Raw genomic sequence first — 18629 nt, 5'->3', positions numbered from 1 at the left:
TTGGAGGGGCAGGCTTCAGGGGAACCCCCAGGCACAACCCTCTCCAAAACAAGGCTTTCTACTATGTGCTGATACTAAAATCCCGTTTGACTTGGCAGCGCTCTTCCTCTGCTCCCAGGGCTCCGTGGGGCACCGCACCGCTTGGCTCCCGCCCGGAGCCCCCGGGAAGGGCGGAGCGCGCGGGCGCGGCGGCCCCGTCTGCGGACCGCGGCGGGCCGGGGGTTTCGGTCTGTCCCGCGGGGACTTTCGCCCCGGCCCGGCGGGCCCCGAGGGACTTCGGCCGCAGAGGAACTGCGGCAGCTCGGCCGGGTCGGGCCGGCTCTCGTTTCCACTTAGCGCACGTGGGCGGGTGGAACAGGCGCAGGCGCAGACCGGCGTCCTGCCGCCAACCTGCCGGGGCCTGGGCCTTCCGCCCCGACGCGGAGCGCGAGAGGCGCTCAAGGGGCGGGGCCGGGGAGCCCGCGGTTTCCCCGGGTGACGGGGGCGGAGGCGGCGGCGAGCCCGAGCTGCGGTTGGCCGGAGGGATGGACCTGGTGGGGGTGGGGCCGGAGGAAGAGGAGGAGGAAGACGAGGAAGAGGAGGACAAGATGGATCCTCAGCTCCGGGGGGCGGCAGGAGGTTCCCGGAGCGCCGTGGAGCCCGTGGAGGCCGGCCGCCTCGCTCCGTGTAAATGAAATGAGAGCGATCGCGGGGAGGGGGGAGGGGGCCTCCGCGACCCGAAGCTGGGGGGAGGGGAGGAGGAAGTAGCCCCGCCCTGGGGGCGGAGTCCGCTCCTCACCCGGTTCCGGTTCCAGGCCACGCCCGGCTCGCCCTGACCCCAGCCCGCGCCCCTTAAGGTTAGGGGTCATCTTCCCCTTCCTCCCTCCACGTGCTAGGCCAGCGAGGGCGCGTTTCCACAATCACTTTTTTTTTTTTAAAGTTGTTTAAATCAAACAAACTAAGACACAAAAGGACCTCCCCCAGAGTTCAAAGTTTTACAAACTGTGAAGTCGGGAGCCCTTCCTCCGCCTTCCACGCCGGACTTGGCCCGCCGCCGGCTTGGCCCCGGGTCGGAGTGGGTCCAACGGGTGGCAGCTTGGGGAGGGGCCGTGCCTGGGGCTCCCGACCCCGGGGAGCTCCTTCCCAGCCAACTAACCCCCACCCAGGGCTCTGCTCGCCCGGCCTTGTGAAGACTGGCTCCAGAGGCCTGAGCAGGTGAGCATTGGCCTCATCCAAAGAGCAGGTGCAGCTGCCCCATGAAGAAGAGCCTTCATCTCAGCAAGGCTGGGGGACGAAGCAGCAAGGAGGTCAAGTTCTGTAAATACTCAGCTTTTGTTCCTCCGCCAATTTGGGCTCTGGTGTTACCACGTGGGCCTTGTAAGGAGTCAGGTTCACTTAGTTTCATGGGGATTATTGTTTGGATCACTTAATATTCCTTCCAAGAGTATATTGATTTTTTTTCCCATTGTTAAGTCTAGGTGGTAGTTAACCTGCTTTTTCATCTTTGGCTAGCATCAGGTTGAATTTTTTTTTTCAGAAGCTGAAAAATAGAAAATATTGAAAAATAGGTGTTTGAGGTTTTTTTTGTATCCATTGGAGTATTCTCAATTCTATAACTTAGCTGCTGGGATAAGTCAGGGAAAGATGAAAAAACTAATATACCTGACAGAGCCCACTTTGGTCATTTACCATCATTTACCACCACCCTATCATGTTAGCTTAGGGTAAAAAGTCTGAAAATATTTTGCATTTCTTTGCATGTGATGCAGCAGTTCATGGCCAAGTTGTGCCGGCAGGAAGTGCTTCCTACAGAGTCATAGTACACGTGGATCTGGATTGCTTTTATGCACAAGTAGAAATGATCTCTCATCCAGAATTAAAAGGCAAACCTTTAGGTATTTCCGGACTTATATATTTTCTTTCCCTTTTTTATATTTAAGGATTAAAATTGTTAGAATTGCTTTTTTTGTTGTTATTTTATTCCATTTCCTTTTACTCAGCTCAGTATTATAAAACTTTAAAAGTGGTTCCTGTATTGTAATTAATAGTAATGAGGGGATATGGATTTTATAATCATTTTATAAATGGATCATCCAAAGCAAAGACAGTAAGAAGTTTAGATATGGGTACATAAATTTGTCAGTGCAAAACCAATAAGTAGCGTAATTTTATTTCTGGATTGACTTTCAGGCCTAGCTGGTTTCACAGCTTTCTATTTGCTTTTGTAAGCAAATTATCTAAATTTGTTTCCCTATACCCAAATTGAGAATAACTACTACCACTTTTAAGGTTGAAAGAAACTATTATCATTCAACAAATTTTTATTAACTGCCTTATGTGTATAATGCATTGATGGGTACTAGGAGAGATTAAAAACATAAAAAAAAGCAGGCTTTTTGAATTTCTTATGTAGAAGAAATAATTCCTCATGTTAAATACCAGATATTGTTGCTACTTTTCTCATTACCAGAAGATTGGTCTCCAAGTGGTTCGTTTTTTGGTCATGGAAACTTCAGCAATAGTCAAAAATATAAAATGACCCTTTGCCCTAAATATAGATACCCTTTTTTTCTAGATTGACTGAAAGGGGAAGATAGAGGATAATCAGAATTAATCAGTTCTTATACCATCCTACAATATTCACTGGAAGTTTATTTAAATGATTTTTAAAAATGAATTTGGAGATAAGGAATGAAATTTCTTACCATGTCAAAGTCATTTATTGACCAACCCTTTAAAGGGCAGCTAGGTGGCATAGTGGAGCACTGGTCTTTGAGGCAAGAGGACCAGAGTTAGAATTAGATCTCAGATACTTGACCCTTACTAGCTGTATGACCTTGGACAAGTCATTTAACCCTACTTGCCTCCCATCTAGGACCATCCATTTGTCTTGATTCATATTCTGGCCACTGGACCCAGATGACTGTGGAGGAGAAAGTGAGGCTGATGACTTAGCACAGCAACCCCCTCCCCGCCCACTCAAATTCAGTTCATGTGCTTGTCAAGGTGTCACTTCCCCAAGGTCAATGTCTTCTTCAGGAACGAAGGACAAACATCATCTTCTATGAACTGGGTCTTGTGCTAGTCATTCAGGCTATAAAACACAGTCCTTGTTCTTGATGTCAGGACATTTGTAGTTTTAAAAACTAACAACACAGGTAGCATTGAATTAGTGAAATAGATAAACATAAGATTACATAGTATGATATAGGAAGGTGACCACTGTACTTGAAACCAGGAGAATTTGATTCAGATTTTTGACTGCCATTCACTACCTGTGACATTCCTTATGTTATTTTCTCAGGACCCTTAATTACTTCATTCAAGAAGGTTAGAATTGAGCCAGCAGTTCTCAGACTTTTTGGTCTTAGGATCCCTTCATACTTTTAAAAATTATTGAAGATCCCAAATAGTTTTATGGGGTATTATCTATTGATACTGTATTAAAAATGGAAAGAATCAGATATTATGAGAATCATTTTGACTTCATGGATCCCCTGAAGGATCTGATCTCCAGAGTTCACATGACCACACTTAGAGGAACTGATCTTTAAAAAAATTTGGCTCTGATACAGTATGATTCTAAGTTTACTGAGTAGACAAAAAGCTCTAAAGAAGTAGGGTGGGAACTTTGTGAAAGATAGAGGCCATGCAGAACCATTCATGGGGTGGGGAGTGGAGGTTTTTTTTTTAATAGCACCTACAGTGTGTCAGGCACTGTGCTAAATGCTTTATAAATCTTTCATTTGATCCCCATTTTACACTGGTGAAAACTGTTAGGCAGAGGCTAAATGACTTGCCCAGGGTGACACAGCTAATACGTCTCCGAAGCTAGATTTGAATTTATATCTTTCTAAATTCAGGCCCAGAATTCTACTGAGCTACCAGCTGCGTCTTGTATATCAGCCAAATTGTTACTTAATATTTGAATAGAAGCTGCTGGATTTTGAAAAGTACTTTACTCATATAAGGTGTTTAATGAATATTTGTTAAATTCATGAATAAGAATGAGTTCTTCAAAAGTGGAACTTGTGGAATTCCATAAACATATTCTAGGGAAACGTACTTTTAACTGTTAAATTATATTTTAAATCATAAAAAGATGCATGTTAAAATATGAAGCAGTTGTCTTATATTTTTCTTGTGGTCCTCAAGCAAATTGATTTAAACAAAAGTTCTTAAGAACCTTGTAGTGAACTTTCGAAGCTGAAGAATGATTAGTCATTACTCTTGGGGAAAATAAAGGAATTAAAAAATATGTTTAGCTTTAAATTTCTTTGCTTCATACTACTTTAATCTTTTTTAAGTTGTAAAAACAAATTAGTTTGTTTTTATCATTTAAAGTTTAGGAATAATTTAGCTCTAATGGTCTTCTAAACCATAAGTGATTTCTGAAGATAGTACTCTGGCTAAAAACATTTCATATAAAACTTCAACAGCCTTCAAAAATTGATAAAGCTGAGTTTTTAATTATGTTATGCTGTGGATCATGCGTTTGTCTCCCCTTGACCTGTAATTTTTCTTGAATACCTTACATTTGCTGTGTAGGCCAACAAAGAAGCGAATTTAGTAATCGGGTAGCCCTAATTATTATGACAAGCTAGTACTTGAAATAGAACACTCCCTTATTCAGTGTCAGAATGTTCAGAAGATGAAAGTGAATTTTTACTAGCAGCAACTAGCAATTAATTTTGTTTGACAGTTCTTCCAGTTCTCAAAATTTTTTAATAGAGCATATTATTAATTAAAAGTAAAGTTAACTCCATCTCTATCCTATATGTGAAAATTAAATTAGAGATATTTTATTCATATTTCACCAGAGAAAACAGAAGAAGCTAGTTTTTGGTCATAGGTTAAGAAACCTCCCAATATAGAACACCTATGAAACTGGTCTACCTAGTAGTATTTAATCATTTATATTAAAATGCATGTGAATATGGTACATCTTCCATTATTTTAGTAAGTATCTCATAATATCTGAGGAGAGACAGTATAGTGAAATGGGTAGGGTCTTTGAAGCCAGGAACACTTATGTCTAAATGGTACTGTCTGTGTAATCCTGTGAAAATCATTAAAATTCTCAATGCTAAGACAACTTGAGTTATGAGAGAAAAGGTGCTGATATACACAGTAGAGGTAGTTTCTTCATCTTTGTGTTTTCTGTACCAGTGAAGTGACAGATCCAATTCATGTCCCTCAGTAATTCTTGAAAACTTCTAAGTTTTATCTGACTCAAGCTCCAATATTCTCTGCAACAAATTGCCCAAAAGTTATGATTAGCTAATAATAATTCACTTTAGACATATAATATAGAGTATTGTTGAAATATTTTGGTACCTTAAAAACCTTTTTGAATAGGTAATAGTTTGAGATACCATTGTTTCTGCTTCTTATAACTTTATTAATGAAAATAGGTAGTAGTTATAAAGTGAACTCTAAATTGATATTTTTGTTACCAAAATGTCTTGCATTCTAATGTATGACAAAAATATATATTTTTTAAAAATATAATTTTAACAGGTGATTCCCTTCCATCTTGTTGAGTTAACCCCAATACTATTTTCCTCATAGGTGTTCAGCAAAAATATTTGGTTGTTACCTGTAACTATGAGGCCAGGAAGCTTGGAGTTAAAAAACTGATGTCTGTGAGAGATGCAAAAGAAAAGTGTCCACAACTGGTGCTAGTTAATGGAGAAGACCTGACTCGGTATAGAGAAATATCATACAAGGTTACAGGTAAAACAAGGATGATTCTTCAAAGACTTGTAAAATGATAATAATTTTAGCTTTATTTTACACACATACACACACACACACATAAATATATATAAAATTTCATTTTAGATCATGCTAGTTTTGTATAGAAAGAGATTACTAAATGTTGAAGATAGACTGGCATTTATGTAATAAAAATTTTGTCAGTAATTTTAATTGAAATTTTCCTTATTGTTTCTTTACAATATTAGTAAAACAATGCCAAATAAAACAACTTAAAGAATAAACAGTAAACTTAGAGTTAAATATTTTGAGTTATAAATAAAATATGTATTTTTAAATTATCCATAAAAATATTTATGGTATTACAGACAGTACTTTAAAATAATTTGCAAATGATGATTAACTTCACTGATTTTTGAAAATCATTGAAATAAAATAAGTATCAATTTCTAAGGATTTTAAATTTGTACCTAATCTAATTTTATGCAGCCAAAACTAGCACACAATTAAAGTTGAACTGGTGGTATTTTAGTTTATTGAAGAGAGATTGAGAGAACCTAAAGCACAAGGTGCCAAAGTCTACTGTATTTATTCATGTTTTCATAACTCACATTTTGGAAAGAAACTATTTTCCTCATGCATTTCCCATTCTTCTGCTTTTTAACATTTTTACTTTGAAATAATAATTTCAGAGACTTTCAAAATAAAGTACTTTGTAATTATCAGAATAGATTGAGGTGGCAGCCATTATTTGGAGAAAACAAAACAGTATTCACTCCTTCATGGCTGCCTGCTTTTTTTCTCCCTTTTTCATTTCTGTCTTTTCCCCTCCCCTGAACTATTGATACACCAGGGTAGCCTCAGCTCCGTAGAAAAATGGTTTGAAATTAAGTCCATCGTTCTGAGAAAATGGAGATAAAAGTCAAGACCTTATGTGGAAAATTATCACAATCAGCTTCTGATCCATTACCAGGTATAGGGAGATATCACTTGGGTGCTGAGTTTTAGAATGTAAGAGATTTACTGTGTGTGAGGAATTTTTTGAGTCTACTCTTTTTTTGCAGGGGGGGGCATGGCAGTGGGATTAAGTGACTTGGCCAAAGTCACATAATTGGGTAATTGCTAAGTGTCTGAGGCTGGATTTCAATTCAGGTCCTCCTGATTCCAGGGCTAGAGCTGTAGCCACTGCACCATCTAACTGACCCCCAAGACTACATACTCTTAATCATAAAACCAAAAAAGATGTATTCTTTGATCTTTAGACTTCCTTCTTCATGTATAAAATCTTGTTCCTCATTTTGTCATTTATATATTGATTGACTTTTTTATGGTAAAAGGTGAGTGTGTTGATGAAGTAATATTATGAGTAGATGACTGAACACAAAGAACCTAGGAATTGTCACTCTGTCATTGGCTAACAATTTATCTTTCTAATGTCCAACTATTTCTAACATAGGATGACTGCAGAAAAGTGAAAATTTCTGTTCAATACATTTGATTATGCAATCTTATATTAGTGTTATATATATACTGATTTTTATCTTAAATCAAATCTGATAGTTCTTTTGGATTTATCATTTTGATGTGCAATAAAACTTGACTATCTGAAATACTTGAATAATGTCCACTTTGTTTCTTCAACTTTGTAGGTTAGCTCAGAGCTAACTAAAAAAATCCCTTTCAACTCTATTGGAAATCTTTTCTAAAATAAAAAAATTGCCTGATTTGATAAACAACTTAATTTTTCAGTTACCTCAATCTTATTTAAATTTAGAAGAATAATAGATTGGGTTAAATATGTTCTGATCTCAAGATCTACCCTTGAAATTACTTTTATTACTAAATCCCTGTAGTAAACTTTCTTTTATTGACTATTTTTAAAATTTCTCAAAGTTTTCATATAGCTTGTTTTACTACAGCATTTTGAAACAATTTACTTTTTTGGTAAACAAAATATTCACTGTGCTGTTAAAATTTTAACCTTAGATATAATTTTAGTTTATATATGCATCTAATATTATTTCCTTTTAGAGTTATTGGAAGAATTCAGTTCAACTGTTGAAAGACTGGGATTTGATGAAAATTTTGTGGATATAACCCAGATGGTTGAGAAGAGACTACATCAGCTACAAAGTGATGACTCTTCTGTAGTAGCTGTTTCTGGTCATGTTTACAATAATCAGTGTGAGTTTTTATTTCCCTATTTAATTACTATTGACAGTATTTTGTAACTTTTGAAACTTTCTGCCATGTGAGGGCACTATTACTCTTGTAGTTAAGGTTATCTGCACAGTTAAGAATCTTTCTGGGGTATTTAATCCCTAAGATAAAAATTGGAAAACTAGCAAATATTGCTGATATATGGGATAGTCAATCCAATCTACCTCATCATGACAACCCTACCACTATTATCTTTTCAGTACTGTTTTCAAAAGTCAACTACTGCTTCTCTGTACCAATTTGAAAAGAGTTAACATGCTAACATTCTTTTCTTAAGGACAGTTTTTTTTTTGGGGGGGGGGCTTTTTTCCCATTTCCCCTCACTATATTGTTCCCACATCAGGCCTGTCTAAAGTCAGAATTTCCAAGGATATTAAGTTGTCTTTGGTTTCCTTCTACTTTACTTTTTGTGACTCTCTCCAGGTTCCCAATACTTCCCTCTTCTCTAGATTACTTGTTCTTTCATGTTTCTGATAATTACTCTGCATTTTAACAGCAGTTCATTTCAGTCTCTCTTCCATGCAGAAGAATATTTTAGAAGTCTTTTAAGTATCTGAAGGGCTATCATATCATTAGACTTTTTCAAGAGTGACCTTAGAAGACGGGATTAGGAGCAAAGCGTAGAAGATGAAAGATGAACTTGACTCCACATAAGGAAAAACAGCCATCCACTAAAGTGGGTGGTCTCAGAAGTTGCATTTATCATTAGTAAGGGTCTTGGCCAAGAACCTGAATGACCCTTGAGGTACTTTCCAACTCTGCTGTTATGTGAAACTTCCTTTGTTCTTGTTACTATATTCTATGTTAATATAGTTTCAAATTGTATTAGGTTTTTGAAAGTAATTTATACTGTTTCATATTTACTTTGTAGTCAACTAAAAGCCCTAGATACTTTACATATAGACTTAAACATAGTATTTCCCATTCTGCTTTTGAACGCAATAGCAAAATTTTACATCTAATCATTTTAATCATTTTTACATTTTAATTGACTTTTCATCTTGTTAGTTTAGCACTTCTAAATTGTTGTAATCTTTATGAATCTTGTTATTTGTTATTAGTCTTAGATTTCTGTCATCTTTAACTGGTGAACAATAATATGTTTTTGACAGGTCAGTTTCCCGTTGTTCAGTTGCATCAGTACTTCATGACTTCATGAATCATTCTTGTCCATGGGATTTTCTTGGCAAAGATACTGAAGTTGTTTACCATTTTCTTCTCAAGTGGATTAGGGCAAATAGAAGTTAAATTGACTTGCCCAGGGCCACATAGCTAGTAAGTATCTGAGGCTGGATTTGAACTCAGGTTTTCCTGACTCTGTCGTTGAGCCCCCTAGTTGCCTCTTATACTTAGTTGTGAATCTACCTAAGTATCACCCAGCCCTATCAGCTTCAGAAATCCCCTCTCCCTTTCCTGCATAGAGAGGCATGACTGGCTCTAATAGAAGGACAAAGTTAGATAAAATAGGTTATATTTATTAATCTTTTCCACAAGGATAAACTTTCAGATTAGTCTTTATTATCATTATTATTGTTTTTATTCCTGAGACCTAGATTGTATGTGCACTGTTTTGATCTACAGTTATAGTTATCATTAAAAATTAGTTAAGCTTGATATTACTTGTTCTTTGTGACCACATAGTAGTTCTGTTTTCTTTTTTAAGTGTTCACAATTTTTCTCAAATTTTGCTGCTGACACTAAACTTTTGTTTTAGGACTCCATTTTTTTTCTTATTCAAAATAGTTGCTTATGTGGCATTCCCATGTTCTTCCATCACTCAAAAATTATGAAAAATTGCTCTGGAATCACATCTGAAAAGTCTTTTAATCCATTAGGATATGTTTTTCTCTGCCTGGCAGTTCAAATTAATTTAAAGTGCCTGGGTGGTCTCTCTTTGTTTCAGTTACCTTTCAGTCACATTTATTTTTACCTTTTCCTGGTTGATGAAGAAACAAACAGAATAAAGGGTCAAGTAGTTCTGCTTCCTCTTGTCTCACCTTTGATAAAGGGAAATCTCACCCTTGAGAAAGACCTAGAACTTCCTCATTAGTTGTCTGAAATACCATAGCTACTAAAAAGCTATTTTTAGTATTTCTTACAAGGCTAAGTTCATTTTGGGGCTAACCCTCCTGACATTAATTTTATAGGGCCATGCCAGTTTTTAATATTTGTTCTGGTTTTATGTAACCCTCTTATTGTTTTTTATGCATTTATTTTTTCATATTTAAACTCAAGATTGATTTTCCTTTTACAATTAAGTTAGTCTCTTTAAACTCCTTTTGTCTCTTTATTAGCATGTTTGTAATTGTAATATCATAACTTTATTGTCTATATAGCTAATTATCTTTATTTTGGAAACTTCTTATTAGAAATTTTGGCTTTATAATTTTACCTTTCTTTTCTTTGAACTTTCTGAAATTTGATTTCCTATGCCTAGTATTTCTTTTCCTAATTGTTATGAGGTCAGCTTCTCCCAGTATTTTCACTTCTTTTTCATTAATCAGTTATTATTTTTCTTCATCATTAAGGTAGAGTAGCAGTAATCTTAATTTTTTTTTTATATTCTGAAAAGACTTTTCAAAGGCAAGAATTTATCAGATGCTTTTTGCATATTTTGATTTATTCTGTTTACTGTAAAGCTCAGTTTTCCTATGTCTGGTTTAGAAAATTTTGAAAAGAACTGCAGTTATTATCAATCAAGTTAACATTTTTTTTTACAGCATTGTAGTATTCCATCATAATCATATACCACAACTTGTATATAGCCATTCTGTAATTGATGGTCATCCCCTCCCTTTCCAGTTCTTTTTTACTACAAAGAAAGCTACTATATATATTTTAGAATGTTCAGGTTCTTTTCCTTTTTCCCTGATTACCTTGTGAAACAGACTTAAGAGTGGTGTTGCTGGCTCAAAGTGTTATAAACAATTTTAAAACTCGGGCATAATTCTGGATTGCACTTCAAAATGGTTGGCTCAGTTTACAAGTCCACCAGCATTGTATTAATGACCCAATTGTTTCTCATCTTCTATCATTTGTCTTTCATTTTAATCAATATGACCTATAACTTTGATTTCAATATTAAACTACCTGTTCCTATCCTTTGACCCTTTATTATTTGGGAAATGGTTTGTAATTTTAGAAATTTGCCAAAATTCCCTATATTTTTGAAACAAGGAAGCGTTTCCCTCAAGAAACTGTCCTTAAATTTCTTCCCCAGTTGTCTTCCCTCTAATCTTGGCTACATTGGTTTTATATGTACTACCCCTTTTTAATTTTAATATAATCAAAATTATTCATTTTCCATCTCACAATGCTTTCTATCTGTTCTTAAGTCCATATATTAATAAGTTCTTCATCTATCCATAAATTTGATAAGTAAAATGTTCCATGTTCTTTTAATTTATTTATGATATTTCCCTTTATATCTGTCATGTATCCATTTTTGATCTTGTGTTGGTAAATGGTATAAGATTCAGGTCTGCACCATTTTCTGTTAGACTGCTTTCCAGTTTTCCCAATAATTTTTTTACCAAATAGAAATTCTTATCCCAAAAGGTAATATTCTTAATTTGTCAAGCACAGTAATCATTTACTACTGTCTAATGTGTGGCTTTGTTTTTCCTGCTGATTCACCTTTCATTTTCTTAACTAGTACCAGATAGTTTTGATAATTACAGCCTTATATAATAGAGTTTAAGATTTGTTAGTGGTTTTTTTTTTTAGGTTTTTGCAAGGTAAATGGGGTTAAGTGGCTTGCCCAAGGCCACACAGCTAGGTAATTATTAAGTGTCTGAGACCGGATTTGAACCCAGATATACTCCTGACTTCAGGGCTGGTGCTTTATCCACTGCGCCACCTAGCAGCCCCAAGATCTGTTACTTCTAAACCTTTTTCTTTTACACTTTTTCCCATTGATTCTTTGATATTTTTGACCTTCTGTTCTTCCTTAATGAATTTGTTATGATTTTTTTCTTACTCAAAATAATTTTTTGATCATTTAATTGGGACGGCATTGAACAAATGTATTATTTTAGTTAGAATTGTCATTTTTAATATCTGTCTACCCATTAAGGAATTTAATATTTCTCCAACTGTTTAAATTTGACTTTATTTGATTAAGAAATGTTTTATAATTATGTTCATGTAGTTCCTGGATTATTTTAGGTATACTCCCATGTATTTTATGCTGTGATTTTATGTTATGATTATTACTATCTCTTCTTGCAGGGTTTTTCTTAGATATAGAAATGCAATATAGATTTTTTTTCTATCTGATTATTTTGCTAAATTTAATTGCATTGGGGGCAGCTAGGTGGCGCAGTGGATAGAGCACTGGCCCTGGAGTCAGGATCTTAATCTTAATCTTAATCAAAATCTTAAAATCTTAAAAATCTTAAAAAATCTTAAAAAAAAGATTAATTGCATCTGCTAACTTTTTAGTTTAATTTCTAGAATTTTCCAAGTATATCATCATATATGCAAAAAGAGATAGTTTTATTGCCTAATTGCCCCTTCTGATTCTTTTAGTTTCTTTTTTCTCTTGTTACTATTACAAACATTTCTAATACAATATTAAATAATACTGGAGACAATGGCCATCCTTGTTTCACATCCATATTTTATTGGGAAGGCTTCCAGCTTATCCCTCATTACAGATAATGCTTGCTTATGACTTTAGGGAAATACTTCTTATTATTAAGGAAAAATCCCTTTTATACCCATTCTTTCAAGTATTCCCCCCCCCCCCCCTTTTAAAGGTTTTTGCAAGACAAATGAGGTTAAGTGGCTTGCCCAGGGCCACACAGCTAGGTAATTATTAAGTGTCTGAGGCCCGATTTGAACTCAGGTACTCCTGACTCCAGGGCCAGGTGCTCTATCCACTGTGCCACCTAACTGCCCCTACTTTCAAGTATTTTTAATACAAACAAGTATTGTATTAGGACAAAAACTTTTCATCATCTGTTGATGTAATCATGATTTCTATTAATTTTGTGATTGATGTAATCAATTGGGTTAATAGTTTTCTTTATGGTAAATCATTCCTTCATTAATCTTTGTGATATATTGTTGTAGTCTCCTAGCCAGTATATTATTTACCATTTTTGCATTCATATTCATTAGTGAAATTGATGTATAATTTTCTTTCTCTGTTGCTCTTCCTGGTTAAGGTATCAGCAGCATATTTGTTTCATAAAAGGAACTTGGTAGGACTTCTTCTTTGCCTATTCAAATAATTTACTTGATATTGGAATTAATTGGATAATATTATATATTGGATAATAATTGGAATTGATCTTTAAATGTTTGATAGATTTCACATGTGCTCCTGATACTTTTTTCTTTTATTGTTCATTTATTGTTCAGTTTCTTTTTTCTAAAATAGACTTAGTCTGTTTCCTCTTCTGTTAACCTAAGCAGTTTATATTTTTTGAGTATTTTTACATTCCACTAAATTTGTTAAATTTATTGGCATATACTTGGGCAAAATAACTCCTAATAATTATTTAAACTTCATTTTTCATTAGTGGTATATTCACCCTTTTCATTTTTGATACTTATGATTTGGTTTTCTTCTCTCCTTTTTTTTAAAAACATTAACTAAAGATTTATCTCAATAATTTTTTTATTGACTATCCACAGAGTATATTAACAATGTTATAGGTGCTTAAAATGAGGTTTGGTTTATAACAACCCTGTGAGCAACAGAGAAAAATAAGACAAAATGAGAGGTAGTTTGAGGGGGTAAAAGTATAGACTCAATAAGGGAAATGTATTCCCCATCCCCTAGATATTTATTTAACATTTAACCATGTATCTTGTTTTTACAGCTGTAAACCTAAATGACATTTTGCATGTGAGGTTGCTCATTGGATCTCAGATTGCAGCAGAGATGAGAGAAGCCATATTTAATCAGCTGGGTCTCACAGGCTGCGCTGGAGTGGCTTCAAATAAATTGTTGTCCAAATTAGTCTCTGGTACCTTTAAACCAAATCAACAAACAGTTTTAATGCCTGAAAGTTGTCAAGATCTCATTGATAGTTTGGACCACATAAAACAAATGCCTGGTAAGAAAGATGGACTTTTAAAGTTATTTATTTTATTTGTATTTTATTGTCTTTGAATCTTCAGTGTATTTCGTGCTTATACTAGGATTCTTGTTCACTTGATATACTTATTTGGAAAAAAAATAAGTTACCCTTCAATTTCAGCCTATATTAAATACATAGTAAATATTGAGATAATTTCAAAATGATTTCTATGTATACTTTTATAGGGTCAATAAAATATTATCATAAAATTCATTGCAATAAGAAGCACAATAATTTGATTAAATTTAATCACTTCTTCTAGGCTCTTACCTATTCCCTTAGAAAATATAATATAATGAAGTAGGAAGACTATGTTTTCTTGACTCTACTTTGCTCTGATTTTTCTCCAGTTAAGTTGAATCATTTAGAATTACTTAGCAATAATAACACTACATGATGGTTGTAGTAATACCACATTTATCTGACATTTTTGGAAATTTAGTTTAAAAGATTTTTTGATGAAAATTATTCTAATAAACCCTTCTCTGTCTTCAGATTCACACAATTTAAACTGTTCTTAGCATTTTTACTAGGTGAGGATCAAATGAGAAAAATATCTGTAAAGTATTCAGCACAGTGCTTGGTACATAGTTGGTATTCTGTAAATGCTTATTCCTTTCCTCTCCCTATCTTCATTATAAGAATGATCAGAATATAGGACAGCCTTAGGGTTTATTTAAGTGGTCTCAAAGTCCCAAATTAAATGACTACAGTGTGATACATTTTTTGAATTCTTAGATTTGCTTTTTATATTTTTTGTGTCTTTTGTTATTGTTAACTGGTCACCTGTTACTGTATTTGCAGCTTGTGTGTGTTCCCAGCAGCCTTCCTTTTTTTTAATTCACTAGCTCTTTTTGCTTATAAAAATTTTGCTTAAAATAAAAGTAAGATTCTAAGTTAAGGGCAGAAGGTATTTTTCTTGAAATAAAGTGAACAAGCTTCAGAGTTTCAGCTCGGGAATTTATTTTATTTACTGTAAGACAGGTGAGGAACCTTTTTTCTGCCAAGAACCAAAACTTAAAAAAAAATAGCCTGCTAATTCATCCCTAAAAAAGCTTTTAGATTTATTGAATTTTGAGTCCTACTTGTGGTTGCCTTGGCAGCACCAAATCACATGATTTTATGCATGCTGGAAGCTCCCTGACTCTTCTCTAAGGTCTTTTTTGTTTATTTGCTAGAGGTTATAAAGATTTTTTAGATAATTTTTCTTCCTCAGTCATTTTTGGAAATGTCTAACTCTTAGTGATCCCATGTGGGGTTTTCTTGGCAAAGATACTGGAGTGATTTGCTATTTCCTTCTCCAACTCATTTTACAAAGGAGGAACTGAGGCAAACAGGGTGAAGTGACTTGTCTGAGGCCAATTTTGAATTCAGGAAAAAAGTCTTCCTGAGGCTTCCAGGCCAGCGTTCTATCAGCTGTATCCCCTGTTTCCCTCTGGATATTTAAGACTGCCAATTATATGATATAGGATCATATAATTAGATTGGAAAAGAATTTCAACAATCTCATGTAGGTAGTGGTTGTCAAAATGTGGTTCAACAACCATGGGGATTGCTTGAGTCCCTTCCATGGGATCCTTGAGGTTAAAACTTTTTCACAATAATACTACTAACGTTATTTTTCTTCTAAAATATTTCTCCCTTTTTCATTCACATATCTTTGTGAGGCCAGAGTTTTTTCCCCCCACAAACTTCCATGAAAGCATCATTTTCCCTCAGATTCAATGCAGGAGCAGATAAGAAAATGCAAATGTTTTCTATTAAGTCACACATTCAAAAATATACAAAATAATGCCATTCTCATTAAATTATTTGTTTTAAAAAATTTGGCTATTTTTCATAAAAAATGCTATTTATATTAAGATGAAGTGGGTTTGTTTTAAGTGAATTATTAAGTATTCTAAATTAAAAGTTTTAATATCTAAAATGATAAACATTGCTACATATAACACACAGAAAGAAAAGTTCTTTAAAGTACTCAGTAATTTTTAAGAGTGTTAAAGGGGTCTTGAGTTAAAAAAAAATATTGAGACTCACCAATATAATGAAACCTCACTTAAGAAAATTAAGATTCTTGCAGGGTGAAGGATAATTTAGCTATCTAAATGACTGGACTGGAATTCAATACCAATTGCTTTAATTACATTACAATGTTCTTTTCCATTATTCCTTGTTGGTTTTCAAGTGAGGTATTACTGTACTTAGTAATTGTAGTGGATAAATACATTTCGTTCTTATTCACGTGAAAGCAGTTATGGTAGTGACTTGGAAATAAATGTGGGATTGTACCCTCACTCAATGCTTTTTTTGTCTTTTGTGCACCTGAAAGTTTGTTGCATTTTATTCAAACAGGTTATGTAAACTAGCAAACCCTTTACTGAATTGTCTTTGATTTTATTTATCTAATGCAACAAATCTAATTTTATGAAGAAAAGTTGTTTGGTTAACTATCCAAATTAGAAAAGTTTAGTTGTGGCAAAGTTCTGCTATAAGTTCTGGTGTCTAAACTCAGAGACTTTTATTGCATCAACAAAATAGTTAAAAATATTCAATACCTCTTTCTCAGGTTTATTATGAAAATCAAATGTATAAATTTGGATAAACTGTATCAGTGCTCTTTTTTAAAACTTGAGTTATTTGGATCAGATATATTCTATTCTCTAATGTTAAATTCTCTATTGAAAACTGGGGGGGGTGATAGAGGCAGTTTGTGGCTTGGAGGATATGACACGACCTGGATTTAGGAAGATCTACTTCAAATCTAACCTCAGTTCACTTCCTTAACTGTGTGTGTCTCTGAGCAAATTACTTAAAGTTTTATTGCCTAACAAAATGTTCCCCTGGATCCACTGGAAAAGGAAAACCATTCTATTATCTTTGCCAAGAGAAATCTTTGGGCCATGGGGTCATGAAGGGTCAGATACAACTAAACCAGCAAGAGAAAAATTGAAAAATACCTGTGAATCGCTGACATCTTTACTGTTACTTAAGATAAGATGAAAATTTTATTTCATCCTAACAAACATTTAAAAATAATAATTTTGATAGTACTGTGCTGAGTTCTGGCAAGGAAACAAAAATATGTAGTCCCTATTCTTCAGAACTGCAGGCTAATTTAGAATGCATTTGGTCCTTGGAAATTTCTGCACTAAATTAAAAAGCTTAGCTAATTATGTAATCCTTGTTAATTTTTATCTGTATGTGAAATATTCCATTACTTCCATCTTTTTCTTATTATCTAGGTATTGGCTATAAAACTACCAAACGTCTTGAATCATTGGGTATCAATAGCGTCCATGATCTCCAAACTTTTTCGCCTGAAATATTAGAAAAAGAACTAGGAATTTCAGTTGCCCAGCGTATACAAAAGCTCAGCTTTGGAGAAGATAACTCTCCTGTGACTCCTTCAGGACCACCTCAGGTGAATGTTCCAAGTAAACAGGAAAAAAAGTTATGTAGCTTTTAGAATGCAAGAAACAATTTTGAATACTATATTTATAATCAGTTCAAATTTTAAGATTTCTGTTATGTCACAACTAATCTTCAAATTTGGTTAGTTAATGCAACAATCCTTCATAAAATTATGATTTATTACATTAGAACAATGATTGTCTGAAAATCAGAGATAGTTTAGAAAATGGTTTACTATTTTTTACATAACTAGTTTGAATAAAATCAATCAGTTTTCATGTTCACAGAAGACAAAATTAAGTTTTGAATTTCTATTCTTTTATTATAGTTTTGCTTACTTATACTGTGCATTGTTGATAGATATCAAACACCATATTTTTAAATGATCTAAAATAATTTTATGAAGATTTAGTGTTTTATAATAGATATGCCTAGGAGGTAAGAAGTTTCTTAGGAAGATGGGAATTATGATGAAGGGAGATCGAAGTGTTGATAAATTGATACATTTATAAAATGAAATGGTAATTGTAAAACATTTAAGTATAGTGCCTGGTACAGATTAAGCGCTATATAAATGTTGACTCCTCAGTATTAGTATTCTATAAATATAAATGTTGCTAGATATAGACATTTATTTTAACTTCTTGTTTTTGACATCATAAAAGGAGATATAAGAGAGAATTTTTGTTATAATTGAATGAATTCTATTGATAGACAAATTAAACACTAATTTTAATGTCCTAAAGGAAATTGAAAGGATGAAGTACACATTTGCCAAATTGAAAAGACAAAAATAATTCGGGGGAAAACATCTGATATACTATGAAGATTAAATTATGAGAAGCCTAATGTAAATGTCAAGAGCATGGATAGTTGGAAAAACTATTTTAATTTTTAATCTTTTCAACCATTTAGATGATGAAATCCTTGGGTAAATTCCTTTTTTTTGAGGGTGACTCAACTGGCTTAATCAGGCTCTTTTTAAATATTTAAACATTCTACAATTATTTATCTTTTGTTGTGTGGCAATCTTTATTCACCAGTAATTAACTCCATATTATAGTCACTAAAGTGCTATTATAAACTTTATTTTACTCTCTTCCACATCTGTAACCAATTTCTGACATCTACACTCTACTGAGTTGGCAGCTAGGTGGTGCAGTAGATAGTGCACTGACCTTGGAATCAGGAGGATGGTAATTCAAATCC

The 18629-nt window shown here is 34.4% G+C and overlaps 1 protein-coding gene across 8 annotated transcripts in view; it reads left to right on the top strand.

Annotated features, from left to right (window-relative positions):
• Positions 1-490: 490 nt before the first annotated feature.
• Positions 491-18629, top strand: part of POLI (DNA polymerase iota) — a 28775-nt gene continuing 10636 nt past the window's right edge. For 3 of the 8 annotated variants that reach the window (XM_074207897.1, XM_074207904.1, XM_074207905.1), the window contains exons 1-6: positions 491-666; positions 1749-1874; positions 5551-5715; positions 7729-7881; positions 13749-13985; positions 17252-17430. In XM_074207897.1, the coding sequence (XP_074063998.1) occupies positions 525-666; positions 1749-1874; positions 5551-5715; positions 7729-7881; positions 13749-13985; positions 17252-17430 (1002 nt within the window). In that variant the 5' untranslated portion in view covers positions 491-524. Of the gene's footprint in view, positions 667-784; positions 1195-1748; positions 1875-5550; positions 5716-7728; positions 7882-9074; positions 9193-13748; positions 13986-17251; positions 17431-18629 lie in introns of those variants that run through there. The other 5 variants (XM_074207898.1, XM_074207900.1, XM_074207899.1 and 2 more) reach the window with 5 other exon arrangements.

The sequence above is a fragment of the Macrotis lagotis genome, chromosome X (genome assembly GCF_037893015.1).
Source record: "Macrotis lagotis isolate mMagLag1 chromosome X, bilby.v1.9.chrom.fasta, whole genome shotgun sequence".
NCBI lineage: Eukaryota > Metazoa > Chordata > Mammalia > Peramelemorphia > Peramelidae > Macrotis > Macrotis lagotis.
The sequence above is the reverse complement of the archived record's forward strand: the minus strand, read 5'-3'. Positions and strand labels throughout refer to the sequence as shown.